The sequence below is a fragment of the Acanthochromis polyacanthus genome, chromosome 23 (genome assembly GCF_021347895.1).
Source record: "Acanthochromis polyacanthus isolate Apoly-LR-REF ecotype Palm Island chromosome 23, KAUST_Apoly_ChrSc, whole genome shotgun sequence".
Taxonomy (NCBI): domain Eukaryota; kingdom Metazoa; phylum Chordata; class Actinopteri; family Pomacentridae; genus Acanthochromis; species Acanthochromis polyacanthus.
In genome coordinates this window covers 765,375-786,994 of record NC_067135.1, presented here as the reverse complement: position 1 = coordinate 786,994, position 21,620 = coordinate 765,375, and the positions used below count along the sequence as shown (strand labels likewise).

Sequence of the window (21,620 nt, the reverse complement as noted above, 5' to 3'; positions counted from 1 at the left end):
CGGTATCCGTACATGACGCACACATGCAGAACACACGCCTGTGCTCAGGTCATTTTATTGAAGATTTCATCCGTCGGAAATGATACAAAGACTGAGCAGCCTTGGAGGAGTTCTGCTCTCTGAGTGCTGTTCTAGTTCATAAAATGAAGTTTGTTCCAACAAGTTTTTCCCATAAATTACAGCTAATGTTTGTGTTTTACGTGTTTAATTACTACAATTATGAACACAAGTCGACCAATCGGGTTGCTTCACTGAAGTTAGGAAGCCAGAAAAACTACACTATGCTAAGTTAAAGAACCTAAAAATCAAACACTGTGTCATTAGTTCCAACCAAATGAACCTTCTCGATGAATAAATTCTGTTCATGTTTCTCACAGAGGAGCTTCCATTCATGAAGCTCTATAAATCCTCTTTTCTCTCCTGACAGTCGGCTCATTGGCTGTGAGGAGAGTTTCTGGGTCAGATTCCGGTCCTTCAGTGAGATGATTGTGGACGGGACGTCACAGTGCAGAGCCTGGCCTCGGTGATGAGCGGAGATAAAGGCGGCTGCAGATCCAAAGATACCGAAGGACACGAGAAGGAATCGCCTCACTGGGAACTGGAGTCAGCATCTTCTAAAATAAACCCAGTCTCCCTTGCTCGTCTGTATTTTTAGCCTCTTAAAATAGTAGAAGTCTTGAAGCGAGTCGCCATATCAGCTGATCCGGTGTCGGAGAGGCAGCGTGACGCGAGGGTGATGAAACACGAAGCCACGATGATGTAACTCATCTTCAAGAACCTGCAGGAGGTTCAAGAGATTTACCTTGACTTCTCTGGTTGGTTCTTGAAGACGTTCAACCACTCATCTTGGATGAACCTACCAGAGAAGTCCAGTTGAATCTCCTGAAGGTCTTGTAGGCCTCATCCAAGATGAGAGGTGGGACGTCTTTAAGAACCTACAGGAGGTTCAGCTGGACTTCTCTGGTAGGTTCATCCAAGATGAGAGGTGGAACGTCTTCAAGGACCTACCAGAGAAGTCCAAACAACAGTCCTGCTGTATCTCTACAAACGATGATGACTCGATGGTGATGAAACAGGAAGCTGATGATGTAACTGGACCTGCAGACGTAAAGGCAGCACTACGTGATGCTGCATCGCCGTGACTTTCCACCGACCGCTGCACTGGAGCTGCCAGAGACGTCGGACGAAACGTATTTCTGAGGTTCTACATCAGAACGTTCACTCTAACGGTTCGTCTCTTTGCTGGCTGGTGGCGAAATGCCGTCACATGAATCTAAAACTGAACAGAAACAAGCCTGATAAACCCAGCAGGTGAAGTGATGAAACCTGAAATAAAGACATGGAGGTAAATAAAAACTGTTTTTCACACACATGGACGCTGCTATATCCGGCAGATTGAATTCACAGCAGCAGAGAGCTCAGACCGAAGCTATTTCACACCTTTTATAATAAAACGTCCACTGTTGTCCCTTTGGTTTACCTCCAACCCTACCTCACAGTGTTTACTCCCCTTCATACCATCAAGCCTAGGACCAGAATGTCTGCTGGAGTATCGGCTGTCCACGAAAACTATTACAAGCTGCTTCACTTGCTTTGTCCAGAATGACCAAAAAAAGTCCAGAGGGACTCAATATGTGTCCAAAATGACAAGAAAAATGTTCAAAATGCTACAAAATTCATCCCAAATCACTCAAAAATGTCCACAATTGTTTGTAATTTACCTCAAATTTCTGCATTAGTTGATTTAAAACTAGCGTCAAGTTGAAGCAACTAAATGAAAGTGGCTTTCTCACTTCATTTTTCTCGTCCTTGACGTCAGGATTTAAAGTCAACTTCGATGGATGACATTAATGCTGCGTCAACTTCATTTTGTGTGTAAGTTTTAAGTTACTTTAAGTTATTTTAGACACGTTTTGGGTCATTCTGGACAATTTTTATGTTATTTTAGACCATTACACTGAACCTACATTCTATAGAATATTGCATCAGATCAACAAAAAACATCAACACAACAGTTTAACTGTGTCTTTTTGTGTTCTGACAACTAATAATGAAATTATATTCAACCAACAAACCACACTGAGTGACAGGAGTCAGTTTTTCCTCCACAATCAAAGGGTTTTTACCAGTTTAGATGAATGTTTGATAAGAGGTGAGGACTTAAAAATGAAGTAAACAAGTGAATTTAATTAAGTTATTGCAGCTGGAATGACTCCAAAAACACTGGACGTGGTGGTTTAAATCAAACTGAAGTGAATAAAAGCAAAAAGAACACAGACTGGAGCTCTGATTTGACCTTCAGAGGTGGTTAAACCAACAACAGGAACGTCTCCGTCCAACCAGACCTTCTGGACGGGAAGAAGAAACATAAACACCACACTGATCTTATTCTGCAGAGAAATCCTTCAGTCTGAGCCCCACAAATCTGCCAGGAGGGCTAAGAAGGCCACAAATACAGCGTCTAGCAGCAGCAGAGTCTGTAAAAAGTGAAAGGATCATTGGATTTGAAACTTTCTGAGCAGTACTTGGAGGTATTATGTGTCAATATATAAAATTTCAGTCATTTTAAACTAGCTTTAAGTTATTCTGGACAATTCTTAAGGAGGTTTAGACACGTTCTATGTCACGTTTGACAGTTTATAATAATTTGGACAGGTTTTAGGTTACTGTAAGTTATTTTAGACATATTATGGGTCCTTTAGGACAATTTTTTGGGTCATTTTGGAATTTTTTGGGATATTTTGGACAATCACACTGGAAGTAAAGTGCAGCATGGCTCAGAAACGGTGCCCTGCTTGGAGTTCAGAACAATCTTCAACTAAAAGCACAGAATTTGCTGCAACAGTAGTACATATAACTGACTTGCTTCCAACCTTTTCTGGTACCAAAGCAGCTCCATATGATCTGTTCTGCTTTAGTTTTGTCCTTTTTTGCTTTTCAGCTGTTATTGTCCACATTCTCCTCCGACCTAAACACATTTGTTTGCTGGCTACTTTCCTGCACTTTTTGAACCATTCACGCCTGGAAACATGATTTCCTCCACTGGTTTAAATGAAACATCGCCTGATTAAAGCTGAGATCCCTGGAATGAAAGCATAGAAAGCTGAAAACACACATTCCCTCTGTGGTGCATGCATGATGAGATGAAAACGTTTAAAGCCGGACGAACCTCCTGCACATGCACGCGTAACCCTGTCACACAGTTGTCGTCTTGTTTTAGCTCCGGCTCGGCGGGTTCACCCGGGTTAATGCCCCAGGACTGTTTCACACGTGCTAATTGCCCCGTATGCACACATGGACGCAGAGGAATGAGGAGAAAAAGGCTGAAACAGACGCTTTCCAGTTACGCTGGACAATTCTATATTACTCTGGCCGAGTTTTACATCACTAAGCTATTTTAGACAATTTTCTGAGTCCTTCTGGACAATTTTTTAGTTATTTTGGACAATTTTTTAGTTATTTTGGACAGTTACACTGAGAATAAAGTGCAGCATGGCTTAAAAACAGAACAGAGGAGCTAGAAGCTGGAGATCCATCCAGCATGGAGAAACATATATATCTTTATAGTGATGATGAACAGAGGAGAGAGGGAAAAAACGAGTTTGTAGAGGAAACATGTAAACATGGAAATAGTTAAATATCTGTAACATAGATACACAAAGAGACAAAACAACAAAAACAAGACACAAAAAGACAAAAAAGGCACAGAACTTCAAAAATGAGACACAACATGACAAAAACAAATACAGAAGAAGAAATACGAGACACAAAACTAGAAAAAGAAGTCAGACAATAACGGAGAGGAAAACTAAACAATGATACACAAACAATAAAACTAAACAAACTTTCAAAAGATGACAAAAACAAAACACAAGACAATAAAAATGACACAAAACAACACAAACTAGACACCATACAATGTGACACAAATAATGACAAAACATGACTTAAAACTTCAAAAACGAGACAAAAGACAACAAAAAAGAGACATAAAATGACAAAAATGACACAAAAAACAAGAAATACAAGACAGAAAATAGGAAAAACATTTTGCAGAGTTTGTAAAAACGTTGGACCTTGTGGACACCTGGAAACATGTTGACTCCAGGTGTTTATTCTTTTACACAAAATGACAAAAACAAGACTCACAACGGCAAAAATGTGACACAAAACAATAAAAATGGGACACAATACATCATAAATGAGACACAGAACGACAAAAGAGTACGACAATGAGACAAACAGTTATAAAACAAGACACAAAACAACGCAAACAGGAAACAACACACAGTGAGACACAAAACGGCAATAACAGCACACAAGTTCAAAAACGAGACACAAAACAACGCAAACAGGAAACAACACACAATGAGACACAAAACGGCAATAACAGCACACAAATTCAAAAATGAGACACAAAACAACACAAACAGGAAACAACACACAGTGAGACACAAAACGGCAATAACAGCACACAAATTCAAAAATGAGACACAAAACAACGCAAACAGGAAACAACACACAATGAGACACAAAACGGCAATAACAGCACACAAATTCAAAAATGAGACACAAAACAACACAAACAGGAAACAACACACAGTGAGACACAAAACGGCAATAACAGCACACAAGTTCAAAAATGAGACACAAAACAACGCAAACAGGAAACAACACACAGTGAGACACAAAACGGCAATAACAGCACACAAGTTCAAAAACGAGACACAAAACAACACAAACAGGAAACAACACACAGTGAGACACACTGACTCTAAGTATTTGCTTTTTTTGCATTTTTATAAATAATGACAGAAAAGTGTCTTTTCCCTGTGATTAGTGTAAAAAATGAACCACTGAGAGGAAAAACAACAGATGAGCAGAAGAAGCTGCTCACGGCTCAGAAAGGTAAAAGTCAAATCATCGCTGCATGCATGCACAGAGGAGATAAGTGCGTCCTCACCCCGCTGCAGGACGGGCGGCGCTGCTGGACGTCGGTCTGCTGCTACCGGCTGCAGACTTCTGCTGCTTGGTGCTGATCTTACATGAACCTCGGTCCTTCTTTTTCTCCAACATGGCCTCAAACACAATCACACACACATAGCACTTTATTCACACTCACACCTCTAATTTAATCCCAGAATAAATCCCAGAGGCGACACGACTACTCCAGCATGAAACCAAAGCGAGTCTGAGCAGGACTGGAGGCTGGAGAGGCTGAACGAGGAGGATCTCTGCTCTGGAGGGGGGAGATGGGAGGTAAAACACACATGTTTCAGTCACGCTAAAAATAGGCTCTGATGAAGTCGCTTCAACACGTTTCAGCTTCCACTGGAATATTTCAGTCCTTTAAGTATAAAATCAAGCACATCTTCTCAGAATCAGCTGGTTCTTCATCTACACGAACTTTATTTGATGAAGCAAAGTTTTACCTTCAAACTGTGAATGTTTTCAGATCTAGAGGTCCTTCAGGTTCATAGAGGTCCAGATGAACACTGATGAGGTTCTGATGAAGGGAAACGATGAAAAGTCCTGTTTAATGGACTTTTTCCATCATTTCTGATCCTCAGAACTTCATCAGTCCAGCAGATAGAACCAGGACATTTAGGAGGAGAAACATGTGAGTTCTGGTAAAAACTGACCCAGATCAGTTTAAATCCATCCAGGTGTCTGAAGAATAAATGTTTAGAATAAGGACACATTTTCATTTATTACAATTTTTAAGTCATTTTAGACCAGTTTGGACTCACTGGGACAACTCTGAGCAGCTTTTTGTCATTTTGGACAAATTTGTGGACTGTTTCTTTGTTTTGATCACAGATCAATCATTTAAGCAAAACAGTCAAATTTCAGAATCTGCATCATCTTCCATCTTCATATATTTACTCATTTTTGGTTCTTGGTCAGACAGAGCTACAGGTTATAAGACACCATCTTTGATTTGATTTGAGAAACTCTGATGGACTTTTTTTACTGTTTCCTGTTCATTTTCTCCTTAAGCATCAGTATTATGGGATGTATCACAGTTTCAACAGCAACACTGCAGCAGTCTAATTCTGGTTCAGGTCTCATCTTTAGCTTTTTTTATCGAGTGAATCGTGTCCATGGTAAAATGCTCCTTTCTTTGTCTACAACTTGTTCTGACCAACCACCTATCACACATGCTGATAAGAGCCTTAAAGTTTACCCACAATGCACTTTGTAAAGCTTTCTGTGGTGAATTATTAGAAAACAGAAACACATCCGTGTCCAAAATGCCTTAAAATTCTGAAAAGAAATTATGAAAAAAGGTTCAAAATGACAAAAACAAAGTCTACAAGTTATGCAAAAACATGCAAAATTAGTCCTAAAATGAGTGAAAAATGTTAACATTTTCTCCAGAACAAACAGAAACACTTTCTATGACATTAAAGTGCTGCACTTTTACTGTTCTAACTATGATACATCCAATAATATTGATGCTCAAAGTTGGCTTTAAAATGTATTGCAAAAATTGGAGTCATGTTCAGAAAGGCTTTATGCCATTGTGGACCACTTCTGAGTCATTCTGGGAAACCTGTTGCTGTTTTTGGAGCCACTTTTTGAACGATGTTTAGCTCCTTTCTGGTCAGGCATGACGAGGACATCGAACTGGGTCAGATCCTGGACCGTGTTGAGGCACACGGTGTCCAGGTACATCTCAGTGAACTTCACGTCTTTGTAGTTCTCAGCCACCTCACGACATTTTCTCAGAAACAGAACATCTGCATGACGTTGGCCTTGTGGACGGCCGTCACGCTGCTCCTCTGGTTGTTCCTGGCGTGTTCGAAGGCGTACTCTGCGATGCGTCTGCTTTTTTTAGCTTCCATTTTGGACAATTGTTTAGTAGTTTTGGCCAAATTTAAATAGAACATCATCCAGGCTACCAATGATTGTTTCTAGGACTGTATGTCATTTAGCTGCTGCAGTTTTACTGTTCAAACTACCGTACATCCCATAATACTGATGCTCTGCAGACCTCAAAGCCCTGCTGGCAGAAGTGTTGAACAGAGAAATGTCTATCAAACAGTACATTTATGAATCCTATCAGCTGTTCCTCTGTCACGGTGCTGCTGCCCTCTGATGGCGGCTGCTCGTTACTACATTTAAACCTACAAACCCCAAATTATTGATATTTATGCTAAATTTGTAGTTCACAGACAAGTTTCCTCTGGCTGGAAATACTAAAAAAAATGAGCATCAAAAGACAGCAGGACATTGTAAATTCCAACAATTTTAAGCAGCTTGAATAATTTGGACACTTCATTTGGAGCAAATATGTAAAAAAAGAGCATAAAAATTGTTAAAACACAGTCGTCTTCTCGCTTAAGTCCATTCCAGGATAGAAAATAAAGGATAGAAAATAACTGCCTGTAAGATAAATGACTGTTAATTGATTTTTTTAATAACATGAATAATTTGGGGCTCAGCTGTATGTATTTATGTTGTTCCTGTGTGTAAAATAAGGCCTGAAATGTAGAATTCATACTCATAACAAAACAACAGTTTGATCATCATCATTCTACCATTAAATATGTACTACAGTCATTTTATAGAACTTTTTGATCATTTTTAGACATTTAAGAGATGTTTTTGTTATTTTGGACAAATGTTGAATCCGTTTTTAGACAATTTTGATTCATTTTGGAAAAGTTTTCGTCATTGTGGACAAATTTCATGTCTTTGTGAACAAGTTTATGTCATTTTAAACCAAAGTCGAGTTATGTCGACACAGTTATGAATTCATCCACGCATATGGAACTACTAAGTGAAAAAAGAGGCATGTTTGAGTCAGAGGACCTTGTTAAAAGTATTACTTTGTTCCACAATATACAAACAGAGAAAAGAACAATCCGTCCACCAGAAAGTAAACATCCAGTAGTAGTACATCAGTACAATGTAGTGCAACATGTTTCACAGTCAGCAGGTACTTACATTAATCGGCCACAAGGGGGAAGCAACAGCTCTGATAAACTGTACAGTCTGAAATAATCAACATCCACTGGACATATTTACACAGAAACACAGGTCTAACCCGCGAGTTTAGTCTGATCCACATCATTAAATAAATAAAACACTTCCTGTGTGCTTCAGGTGATTTACAGACAGGAAAAAATTATCAGAAATCAGTGATATTCTGCATGTTATCAACACAAAATTTTGAGTTTTCGTCACAAAGAAAAAAGAAAATCTCCCCAAACCCCCCATGTGAGATGATATGATGCTGGCACACTACTACTTTAGAAAACCTGTAAAGAAAAAGATCCCAGACAGCCTCAGGTAATGCCCGTCTATGAAACGTCCCCGTGGAAATCCTCCGTTAGCTTAAACTAACTTCTGAACATCGCCGGCCTTCCACCGGGTTTCTTCATACTTTTATAGACTTTGTGATCAAATTTCACTCTTCAGACTGAAAACAAGCCTTTAAATGACATGAGCTGTTGGGTTTATGTGGTGGTAGCTTTCAGTATTCTGTTTCTGAGACGTGAAAAAATGTCGTTTTCGCCGTTAATTTTCATTTTACTATTACAACAGTGAAAGTTCAACCGGTGTTTTTTATCATTAAAACTGTCATAGTGAATGTTTCTCTGCTCAAATTAGAATCCTCAGAAAGACTTTGACATTTCAGGTTCATCAGCAGCTTTGGCCTGAATGCGGTTAGCTTAGCTTAGCTTAGCATTAAACCCGGAAACGGAGGCAAACAGCAAGAAAAAATATCCAGCATAAAAGCAGAACTTGAAGTTGTAATTTTCACACTTCAGCTTAAAAAACAAAGCACTGACGTCTTAACGCTCAGCTAAGCTAATCAGCTCATGAACAAGAGAGAACCTTCGATGTACGAGTGTGATCAGAAAGTTCCAGGACTGCTCATGTGGCATTGCTACGCTTTGGACACATTTCAAACTGCTTTGTGTGAAGTTTGAGTCTTTTTTGAGCACATTTGGGCAAAGTTCCAGGCTATTTCAACTGATTCTTCTATCATTTCTGTTATTTTGGGACAAATTCTGAGTTATTGGAATGTTTTTTATTCATTTTTGACAAATGTGGAATCATTTTGAAGTTTCAGGTAATTTTGGACAAATGTGGAGTCCGTTTGTAAACAAATTTGAAATAATTTCCTGAGTCTTTTTTGAAAGGTACATTTCATTTTTGACAAATTTTGAGTCAATTTGAGCATTGTTATAGGTTAATTTAAGTAATTTTACCATGTTTATGTCATTTGTGACAATGATTTCTGGCAAAGTGGACAAATTCATGGTTATTTTGTAATGCTTATATTGATAGTTAACAAATGTGGAATCACTTTGAAATTTCAAGTCTTTATAGGCATGTTTTTGTCATTGTGGACAAATTTCACATCTTTTTAGACAAGTTTATGTCATTTCAGACAAATGTAGAGACATTACTTACTTCTGTGCTGTTTTTGATGAGTTTGAAAGTGAACGTGTGAAAAACAGTCAGAAAAGGACTGAATTTGATAAAAAACCACAAATGAGTGCATCTTGTTTCTTCATATCCACAATAACCAACTCAAACAGCTCCTCCACTGCATTAATCTCACTGTTGATAGAAAACATAAAGTGGTCACCAGGATGCCATCACTTTGTCACTGTCATTTAATTTCATAGATTTCTCTGAATTCAGGTGAAAAAAAACGAACAAATCCCGCTCCTGAATTTATCCCGTGGAGGTTTCAATCTAGAAAAAAAATAGCAGCGTAAGTCTTGGAAACATCACAGAAAACACTCGTCTGACTTCTGAAAGGACCACGGTGAAGTGAAGACGTTGGAGATGATTAGTCACTGTGCTGTTTAGAGGCCAATCATGGACACTGAAACCCAGCTTGGTTTAATTATGGCATTTAGACGTGTTAAATAGTTGCTTTACCTCCTCCTTCACTTCCCTCTACATCTACCGCTCCCTTCATCTGTTCTGCTCATGGTTTCTTCAGATCTTTCCCTGGCTCTCTGCCTCCCTGTCTCTATGTGATGTTGGATATGGGCTCGCTGATCTTCAGACACCACCAGTAGATGGTCCTGGCCAGCGTGAACACAGCGAAGAGAATCAGCAGCACCCAGGAGACGTAGATCCCTTTGGACCGCTGGGCCGGCCTCCACGTACCGACCTGGACAGAAACAGACACAGGGAAATGTTTCACAGCTTCTTTTTATTTCAACCTATTCCAGTTCTGTCCAATTAGAATTCAGCTTCACTGTTTGAGCCGTAAATAACCCGAGTTCTGGGGATTGGACGTTCAATTTAAAATCAACTTTGAGACATGATTGCTTCTGTCACAATATGTTCACAAGATATGCAGGTAAAACGTAAAAAATAATGGAGATTTCTTGTGTGAACTCAGTGTATTATTTATTATCCAAGATAAGGATAAAATTTAAAAAACTCGCTCCAAAGTGCGTACTTTTTTGCAACATGTAAACAAAATTAGCAAAAATAACCTAAAACGTTAGCACAATTTAACCATCTGAACCTGAAAATCTGAATTTTAAACACATGTTGTCCTTTAAAAATACACCAGTTAGCAGCCAGAGCCAAGAGTTTCTGAACTAAACTTCAAAATCAGTTTGTTCTACATTTAAGAAACCGCCACAAATACGTTTTGTAAAAAGCAAACAGTTCAGCTTTGACAGACTGTCACATGACAAAAACTCTGCAGGTTTAGAATCTCAGCATAAAATCTGGATATTTCATCAAAATCATTTTATTCGATGCCCCATTGAGGAATTCGCCAAGAACAAACCATTATCTCAACTTAAAATCTGTAAAAACCAAAACTTTCTCCTCTGACAGGAGACGAGTATGGAAAAGAACAAAACTAGTTTGTTGTTGGTAAAACCTGTGGAAACTTGTAAACAACCACTAACAACTTCTAAACTCTGGTGAATAATGATGAAACCATCCTGTTCTTCACTCCTAAACTCTGGTGAATAATGATGAAACCATCCTGTTCTTCACTCCTAAACTCTGGTGAATAATGATGAAACCATCCTGTTCTTCACTCCTAAACTCTGGTGAATAATGATGAAACCATCCTGTTCTTCATTCCTAAACTCTGGTGAATAATGATGAAACCATCCTGTTCTTCATTCCTAAACTCTGGTGAATAATGATGAAACCATCCTGTTCTTCACTCCTAAACTCTGGTGAATAATGATGAAACCATCCTGTTCTTCATTCCTAAACTCTGGTGAATAATGATGAAACCATCCTGTTCTTCACTCAGATGCTCACCAGGAGTCCTATGGTGGAGGCGACCAGGGCGACAAACAGCAGGAAGCACAGCAGGCTCCTCCTCCTCGGGTACCGTCGGCCAATGGAAGAGCTGGAAATCAGAACCGGGACAAAGCCTTAGCGTCACAGAACCAAGTGAAAGATCTTCTACCTCCACCACACAGATACAGAGACACTCACACTTTCCTGCAGTGAGGACATCGAGCCAAAGTCCGGTCTGAAAACTCTGTCCACTGAGAGACACAAAGAGAGCTCAGTGAGTGGATCTGATCGAAGGCAAACGGCAAATAAACAGATGAATCTACAGTTCCAACGTGTGTGTGCTACCAGGAATGTGTTGGAGCAGTGTCCACAGATGACTCTGATGCCGACCGGCTGGTGCTGTGGTTCTGGACTGTCTCTGCCGATGTGGACCGGGCCCAGGTTGATGATACGTTTACTGCATCAACAGGAAAACAGAACAGGAAGTGGCTGATTTAAAGCACCTGAACGTCTCTCAGTGAGAGAAAAACAACTTTAACCGTTAGCGAGGCAAAACGATCCCCATGTGGATTATCTTTATTCCGTCCTAAAACTGTCCTCTCTGATTTACATCTTCTTAGGATGAAGACACTAAACTGTGGAAAAGACCATCTACATTTCTCAGACCAGCTACGTAACAATCAATAACCGATTCGTTGTTCAAACAAATGTTGTAGAGTTTGAAGAAAAAGAAGAAAATTTTGGCCATCAACATACAAAATTTAGTGCGAACGCCGCTCAGTTCTTTTGGTTTGATAACCTGGAAGTTTAAACTCACTTCTAACTTTGTCAGTTCTGGTTGGAGGTCATTAACCTCCTCAGAAGTCTTTGTCATGGTGACCGTTGCTGCTAAACTCCCACAATGCTCTTTGCTTTAGCTATAGTGTGAGTGATGCCTCCTCTATTTTAAAAAGGAAGAGGTTCCACCTGGTGGAACAATCAGGAACTACAGCTGACCTATATTTACTGACATGTAGAGAACAGAGGAGGTCCTTGGTTTACGTCGTTTTGCCGTTCTTTGAGGAACACGACAAAGAGCCCAAGGCGTTCACCCAGCCTCCAAACTCCCAGATCTCAATCCAATCAAATATCTATGAGATGCATGGGAACAACCACGACCCCACCCTGCAGCCTCCAGGACCCCCAGGATGGATGACCAACATCCTGGTGCCACCAGAGGTCCTGTTTGAACCTCAATACCTCACAGCTGAACAAGGAGGCGTTTTTATGATGGAAAAAAACATGGCTCCAAAACCCAAGATGAAAATAAAATAAATACATTCCTGACGGCGGCTGCAGTCATTTTATCACAGCTTTGTGCACAGATGGAGCGATGACACGCCAGAGCTGAGAGCTGTGGAAACAAACCCACACTGCCTTTTCCTGCCTCACCAGTACGGTCTGGGACAGGCGATCCTCTGAGACGTGACTTTGCAGATCAGCAGACAGTTGCATGGACAGCGAACGTACTTCTTCCCAACAGGAGCGTTCTTTATCGGCTGCAGAGAGAGAAGAGATGAGAAATAAGAAAAGAGGTTCAGTTTGAATCCCAGCAGAGGAGATTCTGAGGAGGAGATGATGGAAAGACTTCTTGAGCAAAGACACATGATCACTCCTGGACACAGTCTGATATTTTATGGTTGAGAAACACAGCAGCTGATTTCAACTTTCAGACAATTTAACACATATGAAGACACTTCTAGTACATGTTTTCACTCGTCACAGGTTTCATGTTATATTTAGATATGGGGCGTCTGTGGATCAGGTGGTAGAGCGGGTCGTCCAACGACTGAAGGGTCGGCGGTTCGATTCTCACAGGACTCTGTCCTAGTCATGTGCCGTTGTGTCCTTGGGCGAGACACTTTATCTGCCTTGCCTCCAGTGTTCTCACACTGGTGTGTGAATGTTGGTGGTGGTCAGAGGGGCCGTAGGCGTGGATTAACAGCCACGCTTCCATCAGTCTGCCCCAGGACAGCTGTGGCTACAGATGTAGCTTACCACCACCAGAGTGAATGAATGATGGATCCATTGTGAAGCGCTTTGAGTACCCATTATTATTATTATTTTTCAATTATTAATGTGGATTGCTAAATAATTTAAAGTGGAAGCTTATGCATTACTGCAACCAAAAACCTAGACTGATTCATGTTATAAAGGGATAACATAGCCAGGTTTTCGCCAATTCTTTGAAAAAAGAAAAAATAAATCAACAAATAAAACAAAAAAATGTGAAAAAGTTCCCCCTAACTCTCTTAAAATCAGTGTGGATGTAAGGTAACTGTGGCACATTTAACGGAGGCTAAATTAGACAATTATTTCACACAACATCTGCTGCAGTTCTGCTGTTCAAACCACCATACATCCCATGATACTGATGGCCACAGTTGGTTACAGACTAAAGGAACAGAAACCAGATTTCGGTATTAGATCATGACACTGGGAGTGGATGTAAAACTGATCTGGTTGCAGTTTTTACCAGAACTCAGATTGTTCTTCTTCCTGAACATGTCACGAGTCTGTCTGCTCTGAGGCTGAAGACTCCTCTTCACTTCAGTCATTTTAAAGAACTTTTTGATCATTTTGGGCACATTTTTAATCATTTTAGAGACGTTTTATGTCATTTTGGACAAGAACTGAATGGTTTTGGACATTCTTGGAGTGATCCTTTGAGAAGTTTGTTATGTTAGACACATTTTGAGTAATTTTGGACAAATTTGAACAAAGTTTAGTCAGATTGGACAGGTTTTGGGTCATTTTGGAACAGTTTTTGTCTCACTAGACAGTGCATTCTGGGTAAACTTTAAGGCTCATGTCAGCATGTGTAACAGGTGGTCGGACAGAACAAGTTCCAGACAATGAAAGGAGCATTTATACACACATTTTGACACTGCTGTGGAAAAATGGTGTCCTAAATGTCATGTGTCTATCTGCTGGACTGATGAAGTTCTGAGGCTCAGAAATGACGGAAAACTTCCATTAAAAGTGTGAAATCTGGACCCACTTCTATGTTATCTGAAGGACCTGGAACTCTGGAAATATTCCCAGTATGAAGGTAAAACTTTGCTTCGTTAAATAAAGTTACTGTAGATAAAGAATCATCTGGTCCTGAGTAGGACTGACTGATTTTTCACGGCTTATTAAATCAGTTTCGGCCATCACAGGGGGAGATAAATCACTTACATAAGCAGACAGAATTTGTAGTTAGCTTCACCGTTTCCAATAACTGTATCTTAGAGAAGAGAGGCGACATGTTGTGATGAACCGTGTCTGAATGTGACTCACCGTCGCCTCGTTGCAGATGCTGCACTTCACCACATGCTGGTGCGTTTTCCCCTCCACGGATATGGCCGTCTGACAGACCCGGCAGCTGATGACGGGAGCGCTGCTGCTGTCCGGGCTGCCCTGGGGCGAGTACGGTGGCGGGGGTTCGCCTGGCGCCACCGAGCTGGGGAACGGTGCCAAACCTGGGGACGAACAACCAGCACAACGTGGTTTAGTTACGCCGAGATACACATCAGCTGCTGGAAATGTCACGGTTCAAGAGCAGAAATGTGTTTCATAAACATGGAGGAACGCTGCTGACAGAACCTGAATGTTTCTTTTCATTTGGTGAGTGTGAATCCAGCTTAAGCTGATCAGATAATGATCAGAAAGCAAAAGGAGCAGCTGGTCTCCTCAGTTCCACACCTTTCCCTATCCTTACCTTTTATTTTAACTACATTTTCTACTGTATTTTTTACTATATTTCTATTATATTTTCCAGTATTTTTTCTATATTTTATTTACACTTTATTTTTTAATATATTTTCACTGTACTGTTACTATATTTTAACTGCATTTTTTCTATATTTTGCCACATGTTTTTCTATAAAAAATGTGGTAAAATACAGAAAAAATTTGTGCCCCAGTTTTATTGCGACACACTGAGCATAAACACACATAAAGTCTTTTAAACGGCAGCTTTATTGGTGATAAAGAGTTTGGGTGGAGTCCAAATATCGCAATAAACCTCTACTGTTGGCTTTGTTCACTAGTAATGACTCATGTATTGGTCAGCAAAAACTGAATGTCAACTACATCCGCTAATGGGACATTATCTGTGCAAAGGCCAAACCTTATCAAGAGTAGCACAAGAAGGAAAGACACTAAGAGGAAACCGAAGTAGTTCAGAGGAAGCAAGTAAAGAAGACAGAAAGGGGAAGGAGCTACAGCACAGATAAGAAAAATAAAACAAGAAGATAGAAATGTGGCTGTAAACAGTTCAACAGCAAAGGCTTAAAAATAAATTATTGCTTTTAATTCCCATTTTCAAGTTGTCGTTGAGTTGCTTAATAATCCTAAACTAGCCATCGCATGTTCTCACAGGCCAAAATGGTATTTTAAATGATCTATTTTTGTAAAACCACTCTAAAATACTCAATGTACAAATACATAAACAGCAGAAAAGTAGCAGACTCTCATTTCCAGGAAGCTGGGAACTGCTAATGTTTGGAGTTTTTGATGGTAGATGACTACTAAATTACAACACTTTGTTTATTTACAGATTTAAAAGTCAACTCAAATGTGGATTGTTACAGGAAAAATGAACTATGAGCTTTAGTTCATGACGTAAACAAGCAAACAAACTGACTGGCATTCATAGTATTGTTTTGGATAAAAAGCACATTTCATATACCAAGTTTAAATGTTGCAGCAGCTTAGAGACGTTGGATAGCTTGTGTAAGTGCATTAAATGTGTGTAAAGTCTATTTTTAGGGGTTAAATCTCCTCTATGTGTCTGCTAACCTCACTGTTTGCAGCTAACGTTAGCCTAACTGCTAACAAGCTTGGAAACAGAAAGTGGCTGACAACTGTTTACAAATAAAGCCTCCGAATGAACTGAAATCAAAGACAATGATGTTTAAAAGCCTGTAAATTAATATGTGTTACTGTAAATGAGCTGGCAGACCCCTGAGAGGACTTACTCTGCGGTTTGGACAGGTATCCATTGGAGCTTCCCCCAGGAGAGAAGCCGTTGGTCCCGTCGTGCTGCTCGGACAGCAGCGGCGACCGTTCCCCGTCCGCCATCCCGAGCCTCGCAAAACGCCCACAGGAAGAGTGTGTGCAGAGGTGGGGAGTCCTCGGAACCCCGGGACAGCTTTCTGGAAGAGTCCGTTTGTAGCTTTCAGCCTCTGAGCCCCTAAGTTCGGCTTCCTGATATCCACATGACGCGGCGAAAACACCAAACGGCCGCGGAAGCGAAGCGACAAAAACATCGGTCACGTGACTGTGGTCTGAGTCACGACTGTGACGGACTGCGGGCTCCACCAATGAGCGAGCTAGGATGGTTGATGGGCGGGGCCAGATGCGCTGATTGGACTGCTTCGATGTTTTTTTTAAATGTTTTATTGTATTTCCATTTTTTTAACGGAACAATTCGTATTAATGTATATTTCTATGGATATCTCATAACAGTAAAACATCCATCAGTTTCCTTTCAAGTAACGGCAAACATCATCATTTTAAATGTCATTATTTACAGTTCTGACCTGTTTTTTTAATAACATGTAAATTAATATTTTTTTCTGTGATTTTACAAGATATGATCTGTAATATAATAAAACATGGAAGATCTATCAAATAATAAGTGTATACCTTTATTGCATATGACTTATACATCTTGCATACTTACTGTTTATTTTGCTCACATTCTTTATATCTAAGCATAATCATACTGCCCTGAAAGCTATTCCACTTATGCATGTTGCTTTTCACTTTTACTGCTTCTTTTGCACTTCTGGTTTAAAGATAGATGTCCAATCTGTCCATCCATCCATCCATCCATCCATCCATCCATCCATCCATTCTCTATACACCGCTTTATCCTCACTGGGGTCATGGGGGGTGCTGGAGTCTATCCCAGCTGACTCGGGGGAAGGCAGGGGACACCCTGGACAGGTCACCAGTCTGTTGCCACAGTGCCATGTCTAATCTAATCTAATCTAATCTAATCTAATCTAATCTAATCTAATCTGGATCCTGTTCCATCCCGTCTCCATGTCAGGGAAATGTTATAATTCTAACAAATTATTGAAGTTTCTGGAACAGTTGCATGGGTGGTCTCTTTGGAGAAACTCATATTTGTCCTGCTGCTGTCTGATGCTGCAGGTATTTCATAAAGTCAGACATTTATTCAACATTAGAAAATAAATTCATTATCTTATTTACAAGTAGTAATTTACAAGTCAGTAATTTGCATATTATGGATTAAAATCTGACAAACATTAAATAAAGCATTACTTTACTTGACTGTAACACACATTAATGCTGAATATTGTTAGTTATGAAGATCAACCTGATTCATGTAGAACTTAAGTTATGACCCTCATGTTAAATTTATTCCATGTGTGTTGCTTTGTGCTTGTTTTTCTATAATATTTATCCTTTTCTGTTCTTTTCTACTGCAGTAAGAAGTACGACAAAATGTGAATCAGTCGTTTAACATCTGGTCCTACAGCGGCACGTGGACAATTAGAGAATAGATTTCCTGTTTTCTCCTGTTGAACTTCAGAAACTCAGCAGATATTCAGGATTAATGAAAACACAGAGCCTTAATATTACTGTTTTAATCATATTCAGGTTTTACATTACATACTGCTCTTTTACTTGATGAAAAAATTAAAAAACAAAAGGAAAAACAAAGGGAAAAAGAAAGACAAAATTTACCCTTTCATTTGTTTATTTATTCTTTTATTTATTTCTCTTTAAATTTACACATTTTTCTGATTTTTTAACAAATTTATCTATTTATTCTCTATATATTTACACTTTTATTTCCTTATTTTTAACTTATTTATTTATTGTTTTATTCCTCTTTATATTTGCACATTTTTTCCAGATTTTTTAAAAGATTTATTTATTTATTTCATTCTTTTATTTATTCCTCTTTATATTTACTAATGTTTCCTGATTTTTTACAGATTTATTTATTTATTATTTCTCTTATTTATTCCTCTTTATATTTACTCATTGTCTGGATTTTTTAGTTATTTATTCATTCATCTTTAAATTTACATATTTATTTCCTTTTTTTTTTACCAGATTCGTTGATTTATTTCTATTTATATGTAACCATTTATTACCTGATTTTTCAACAGATGTATTTTTTTATTTATCTTTATATTTGCACATTTATTTCCGAATTTTTTAACAGATTTATTTTTTGCTGTGCCACTCCTGTGACTCCATACTGTTCTTGGATTTAACCATGACAGTGCAGTTCCATAAGTGGCCTGTGGGGGCAGCAGCAGGTCTCTGCCGCAGATTCACCAGAAGAAGAAGGAGGAGAAGAAGAAGAAGAAGAAGAAGGAAACCAACTGAAGCTTCCTGAAGCTGCCGAGGAAACTTGGGTGTGAAGAAGTTTCTGCTGCATTTGTACTGAACGGTAGGTAACCAAACCGTGTAAATACTGAGACTTATTTGTACTTCTTCCAGCTCCAGCCGATGTTTGTCCTTCTCTCACCGTCAGGTTATCACCGGAGCGGCGGAGGCTAAAGTTAGCGGCTGCTAGTAAGAAGTTTGATAGTTAGTTGGTTGGAGAAGAACTCTCTGTTGGACCAGGAGTTTATCTCTTTATAGTATTGTTTAAGAGCACTGTCTCTGTGTGTGTGTTTTAATAGTGATGTATTGACTATATAACCCCAATGTATGAGTGACAAACCTTTATTGTATTCATTTACCTAGTAACTGAAGAGACGCCCTGAATAAAAATAAAGAGCACATGATTGGTGTTGGCGTGAGGCCAGGGGGAGGGTCCCTCCCTCTGGGGGAATGCCCACTCCAATCTTATATTTTTTGGGAAGGTAGGTAGCCTAGCCGCACTGGACAACCCACGGCAACGAATTTAATTCTCTGCCAGGGAGGGTCTAGTTACCCTCCATAAGGCTCGAGGCTGGATTCTCCTAAAACTGGCCGGACCAATCACCATGAAGTGTAGAGTCAGAAGGCGGGCGTAACTAAGTGACGACAGAGGCGCGACGATTCTGACAGAAACAACCGGCGCACAATAAACAGTTATCTTTCGACTCGGCTTTGGCCACAGCCCTTAAAGATTTGAAGCTAAAATTCAACTTGAAAGATAAACAAAGGACGGCACTGAAGTGTTTCATTGAGAAGAAAGACGTATTTGGACTTATGCCAACGGGATATGGCAAATCCTTAATATACCAGTTGGCTCCGCTGGTTGGGAAGCTAATGGGACTTAGCCACAATCCGGTGCTCCAGGAACTCCGTCAGCCTATTCGTTGCGCTGATTGGTTGTATACCTACCCAATTGCTGCAGAGTGATTTGAAAGACAACCTTTTAGCCCGCCTCCCTCCCTGTCGAGCGTTCCTAGACCCTTGTGCCTTCAAACCTGGGTCTAGCGTGGCTAGGCTACAAGTTAGATACTGTCCCATACAAAATCGAATTGAGAAAACAATAGTGAAAAGCAGGTGCAGGTTGGAGTAAAAGAAGGTTGAGCTGGGGGTGTGGAAAGCCCTCAGCCCAAAATAGTATAAAAGGCTGTGTATTTTGGCAATTCTTTAGACATACCCTGGGGTATCTCTCGGATCCCCTTTTGGGATCTGAAGATTGACTCCTGGACTCCTTGTTGTCTCTACTGGTGAGACTTAGACCAATTTTACCTAAAGAATCTAGATATTTTGAAGACAGTTTCATCTTAGATAGAATTGAACCTTGAGGTAACTTCTAAGTCGGGACTTTTGTCATTCCACGACAGTTATTCTATTTCTTTAACTGTGATACTTCTCATAGGGAGGGTTATTTTGGTTTCCACCCTTAAACAACCTTGAGTTTAGCAGTTTCAGTGTAATTAATTTTTACCTTTTAAGGAAACTGGAATTGTGGGATCATGTGTTTGTTATTTCAGGCAGAAGACAAACTATTTCTCTCCAATTAAGCTGTTTAGTTTCCATTATCACTGTCTCAAAAAGTATTTTCCAAGGACCTCTTTTGTTTGGAACAACCTCCCAGAAAAAGTTTGATATATATATATATATATATATATATATATATACACACACAGCATTTTATTCTACATGGTGCAATGTGATTGGCTATAGGACATACACATATAGTTCAAATGATGAAATGTGAATGGCTAGGAGGTGGGGATGAACCGTGGTTTGGACTCAGTTCTCCCTGTAGTTGGTGCACAGATATGTCCGTATCTCTGAGCACACAATCCATCCATTCTCCTGTGGAAAGAACCCTCCTTTCTAAGACTTTCCGTTCTACCTGTCATTTCTTCTCCTTCGTTAGCTGTGATGCGATGCAGCTACTGTTGGTATCCCATAGGAAGGATTGTTATGGTTTCCCACCTCATATAGCAGTTTCAGTGCAGCTTGCTGTTACCTTATAAGAGAATAGGAATATACTGTGAGGCATAGCAAAACCTGTGTGTGTGTTCTTGTACTTGCTACATTGTGAGTACCATTTTCTGCATTTAACTATCAAAGTGAGGACATTTTGGCCGGTCCTCACTTTGAAACAGCCATGTCTGAGGGTGAAGACTTGTTTTTAGAGAACAGGTATGAATTGAGGTTTGGTTAGGGTTAGGGGAAGGATTAAGTTTAGGCCATCAGTTGTGATAGTTAAGGATAGGGTAAGGCTCTAGGAAATGCATTACACCTATGGATGTCCTCACTAAGATAGAAGAACAAACGTGTGTGTGTGTGAACAGCTAGGGTTAATACCTGAATCCATATCTCTGCCTTGAAAGCACAACTCGAGCATTAATTGCACAATAAATGGTTATTAATATCAATATTGTAATACCCATATGTGATATCAGTTTCAGTGTTCAGCGAGCAGTGCCTTAAAAAAACAAATCCTAACAGAAGGAAAGTGAGGAATCGAGGATGAAACCCAGACTCTTAACCTGAAGGGAGGGAGAAGCTGAGGAGCTGTCAATAGAGAGGGAAAAAACTGTCAGTTCTGGATAGTGTAGATTTAGTTCCAATGAAAAGAATCTCTGTTCATTTCATTTCCACAGCTGCTTGTGTTACATTTCATATGTCTGATCCATGAGCAAAACTCACCAAATGTTCTGCTCTTGACTGCAAGAGTGAACCCAAAAGTCTTCATGCACTCCCAGCACTAGATTACTCTTATTTAATAGACCCTCCAGAAAAAAATCCTTGATTATGCGAATAAATATGCAGGGTTTTTATGCCATTTTATGCGGGGAAATTGCGAAAAGTTGCAAAGTATGCGAATAGTTGTGAAATATGCAAAAATATGCGCGATTCACCTGCCGTCTGGCCGTGGACGGATGCGTCCTCTAATCAGA

General features: G+C 39.7%; 1 protein-coding gene across 1 annotated transcript; it reads right to left on the bottom strand.

The window, feature by feature from the left end:
* Window positions 1-7,815: 7,815 nt before the first annotated feature.
* On the bottom strand, window positions 7,816-16,567 carry LOC110965649 (type I phosphatidylinositol 4,5-bisphosphate 4-phosphatase-A). The gene is made up of 7 exons (XM_022214768.2): window positions 16,254-16,567; window positions 14,572-14,753; window positions 12,682-12,788; window positions 11,596-11,707; window positions 11,449-11,501; window positions 11,269-11,359; window positions 7,816-10,144 (listed from the first exon to the last, which is right to left on the bottom strand). The coding sequence occupies exons 1-7, from the start codon at window positions 16,354-16,356 to the stop codon at window positions 10,001-10,003; spliced, it is 792 nt and encodes a 263-aa protein (XP_022070460.1). The 5' UTR covers window positions 16,357-16,567; the 3' UTR covers window positions 7,816-10,000.
* Between the last annotated feature and the right edge of the window lie 5,053 nt (window positions 16,568-21,620).

What these genes read in the sequence shown, in the direction of transcription:
- LOC110965649 (XM_022214768.2), bottom strand. Translation starts at nt 16,356, where the DNA reads ATGGCGGACGGGGAACGGTCGCCGCTGCTGTCCGAGCAGCACGACGGG. An exon ending in GCATCTGCAACGAGGCGACG is followed by an intron (nt 12,789 to 14,571) that starts GTGAGTCACATT and finishes CTCTCTCTGCAG; the next exon opens with CCGATAAAGAACGCTCCTGT. An exon ending in TGTCCTCACTGCAGGAAAGT is followed by an intron (nt 11,360 to 11,448) that starts GTGAGTGTCTCT and finishes TCTGATTTCCAG; the next exon opens with CTCTTCCATTGGCCGACGGT.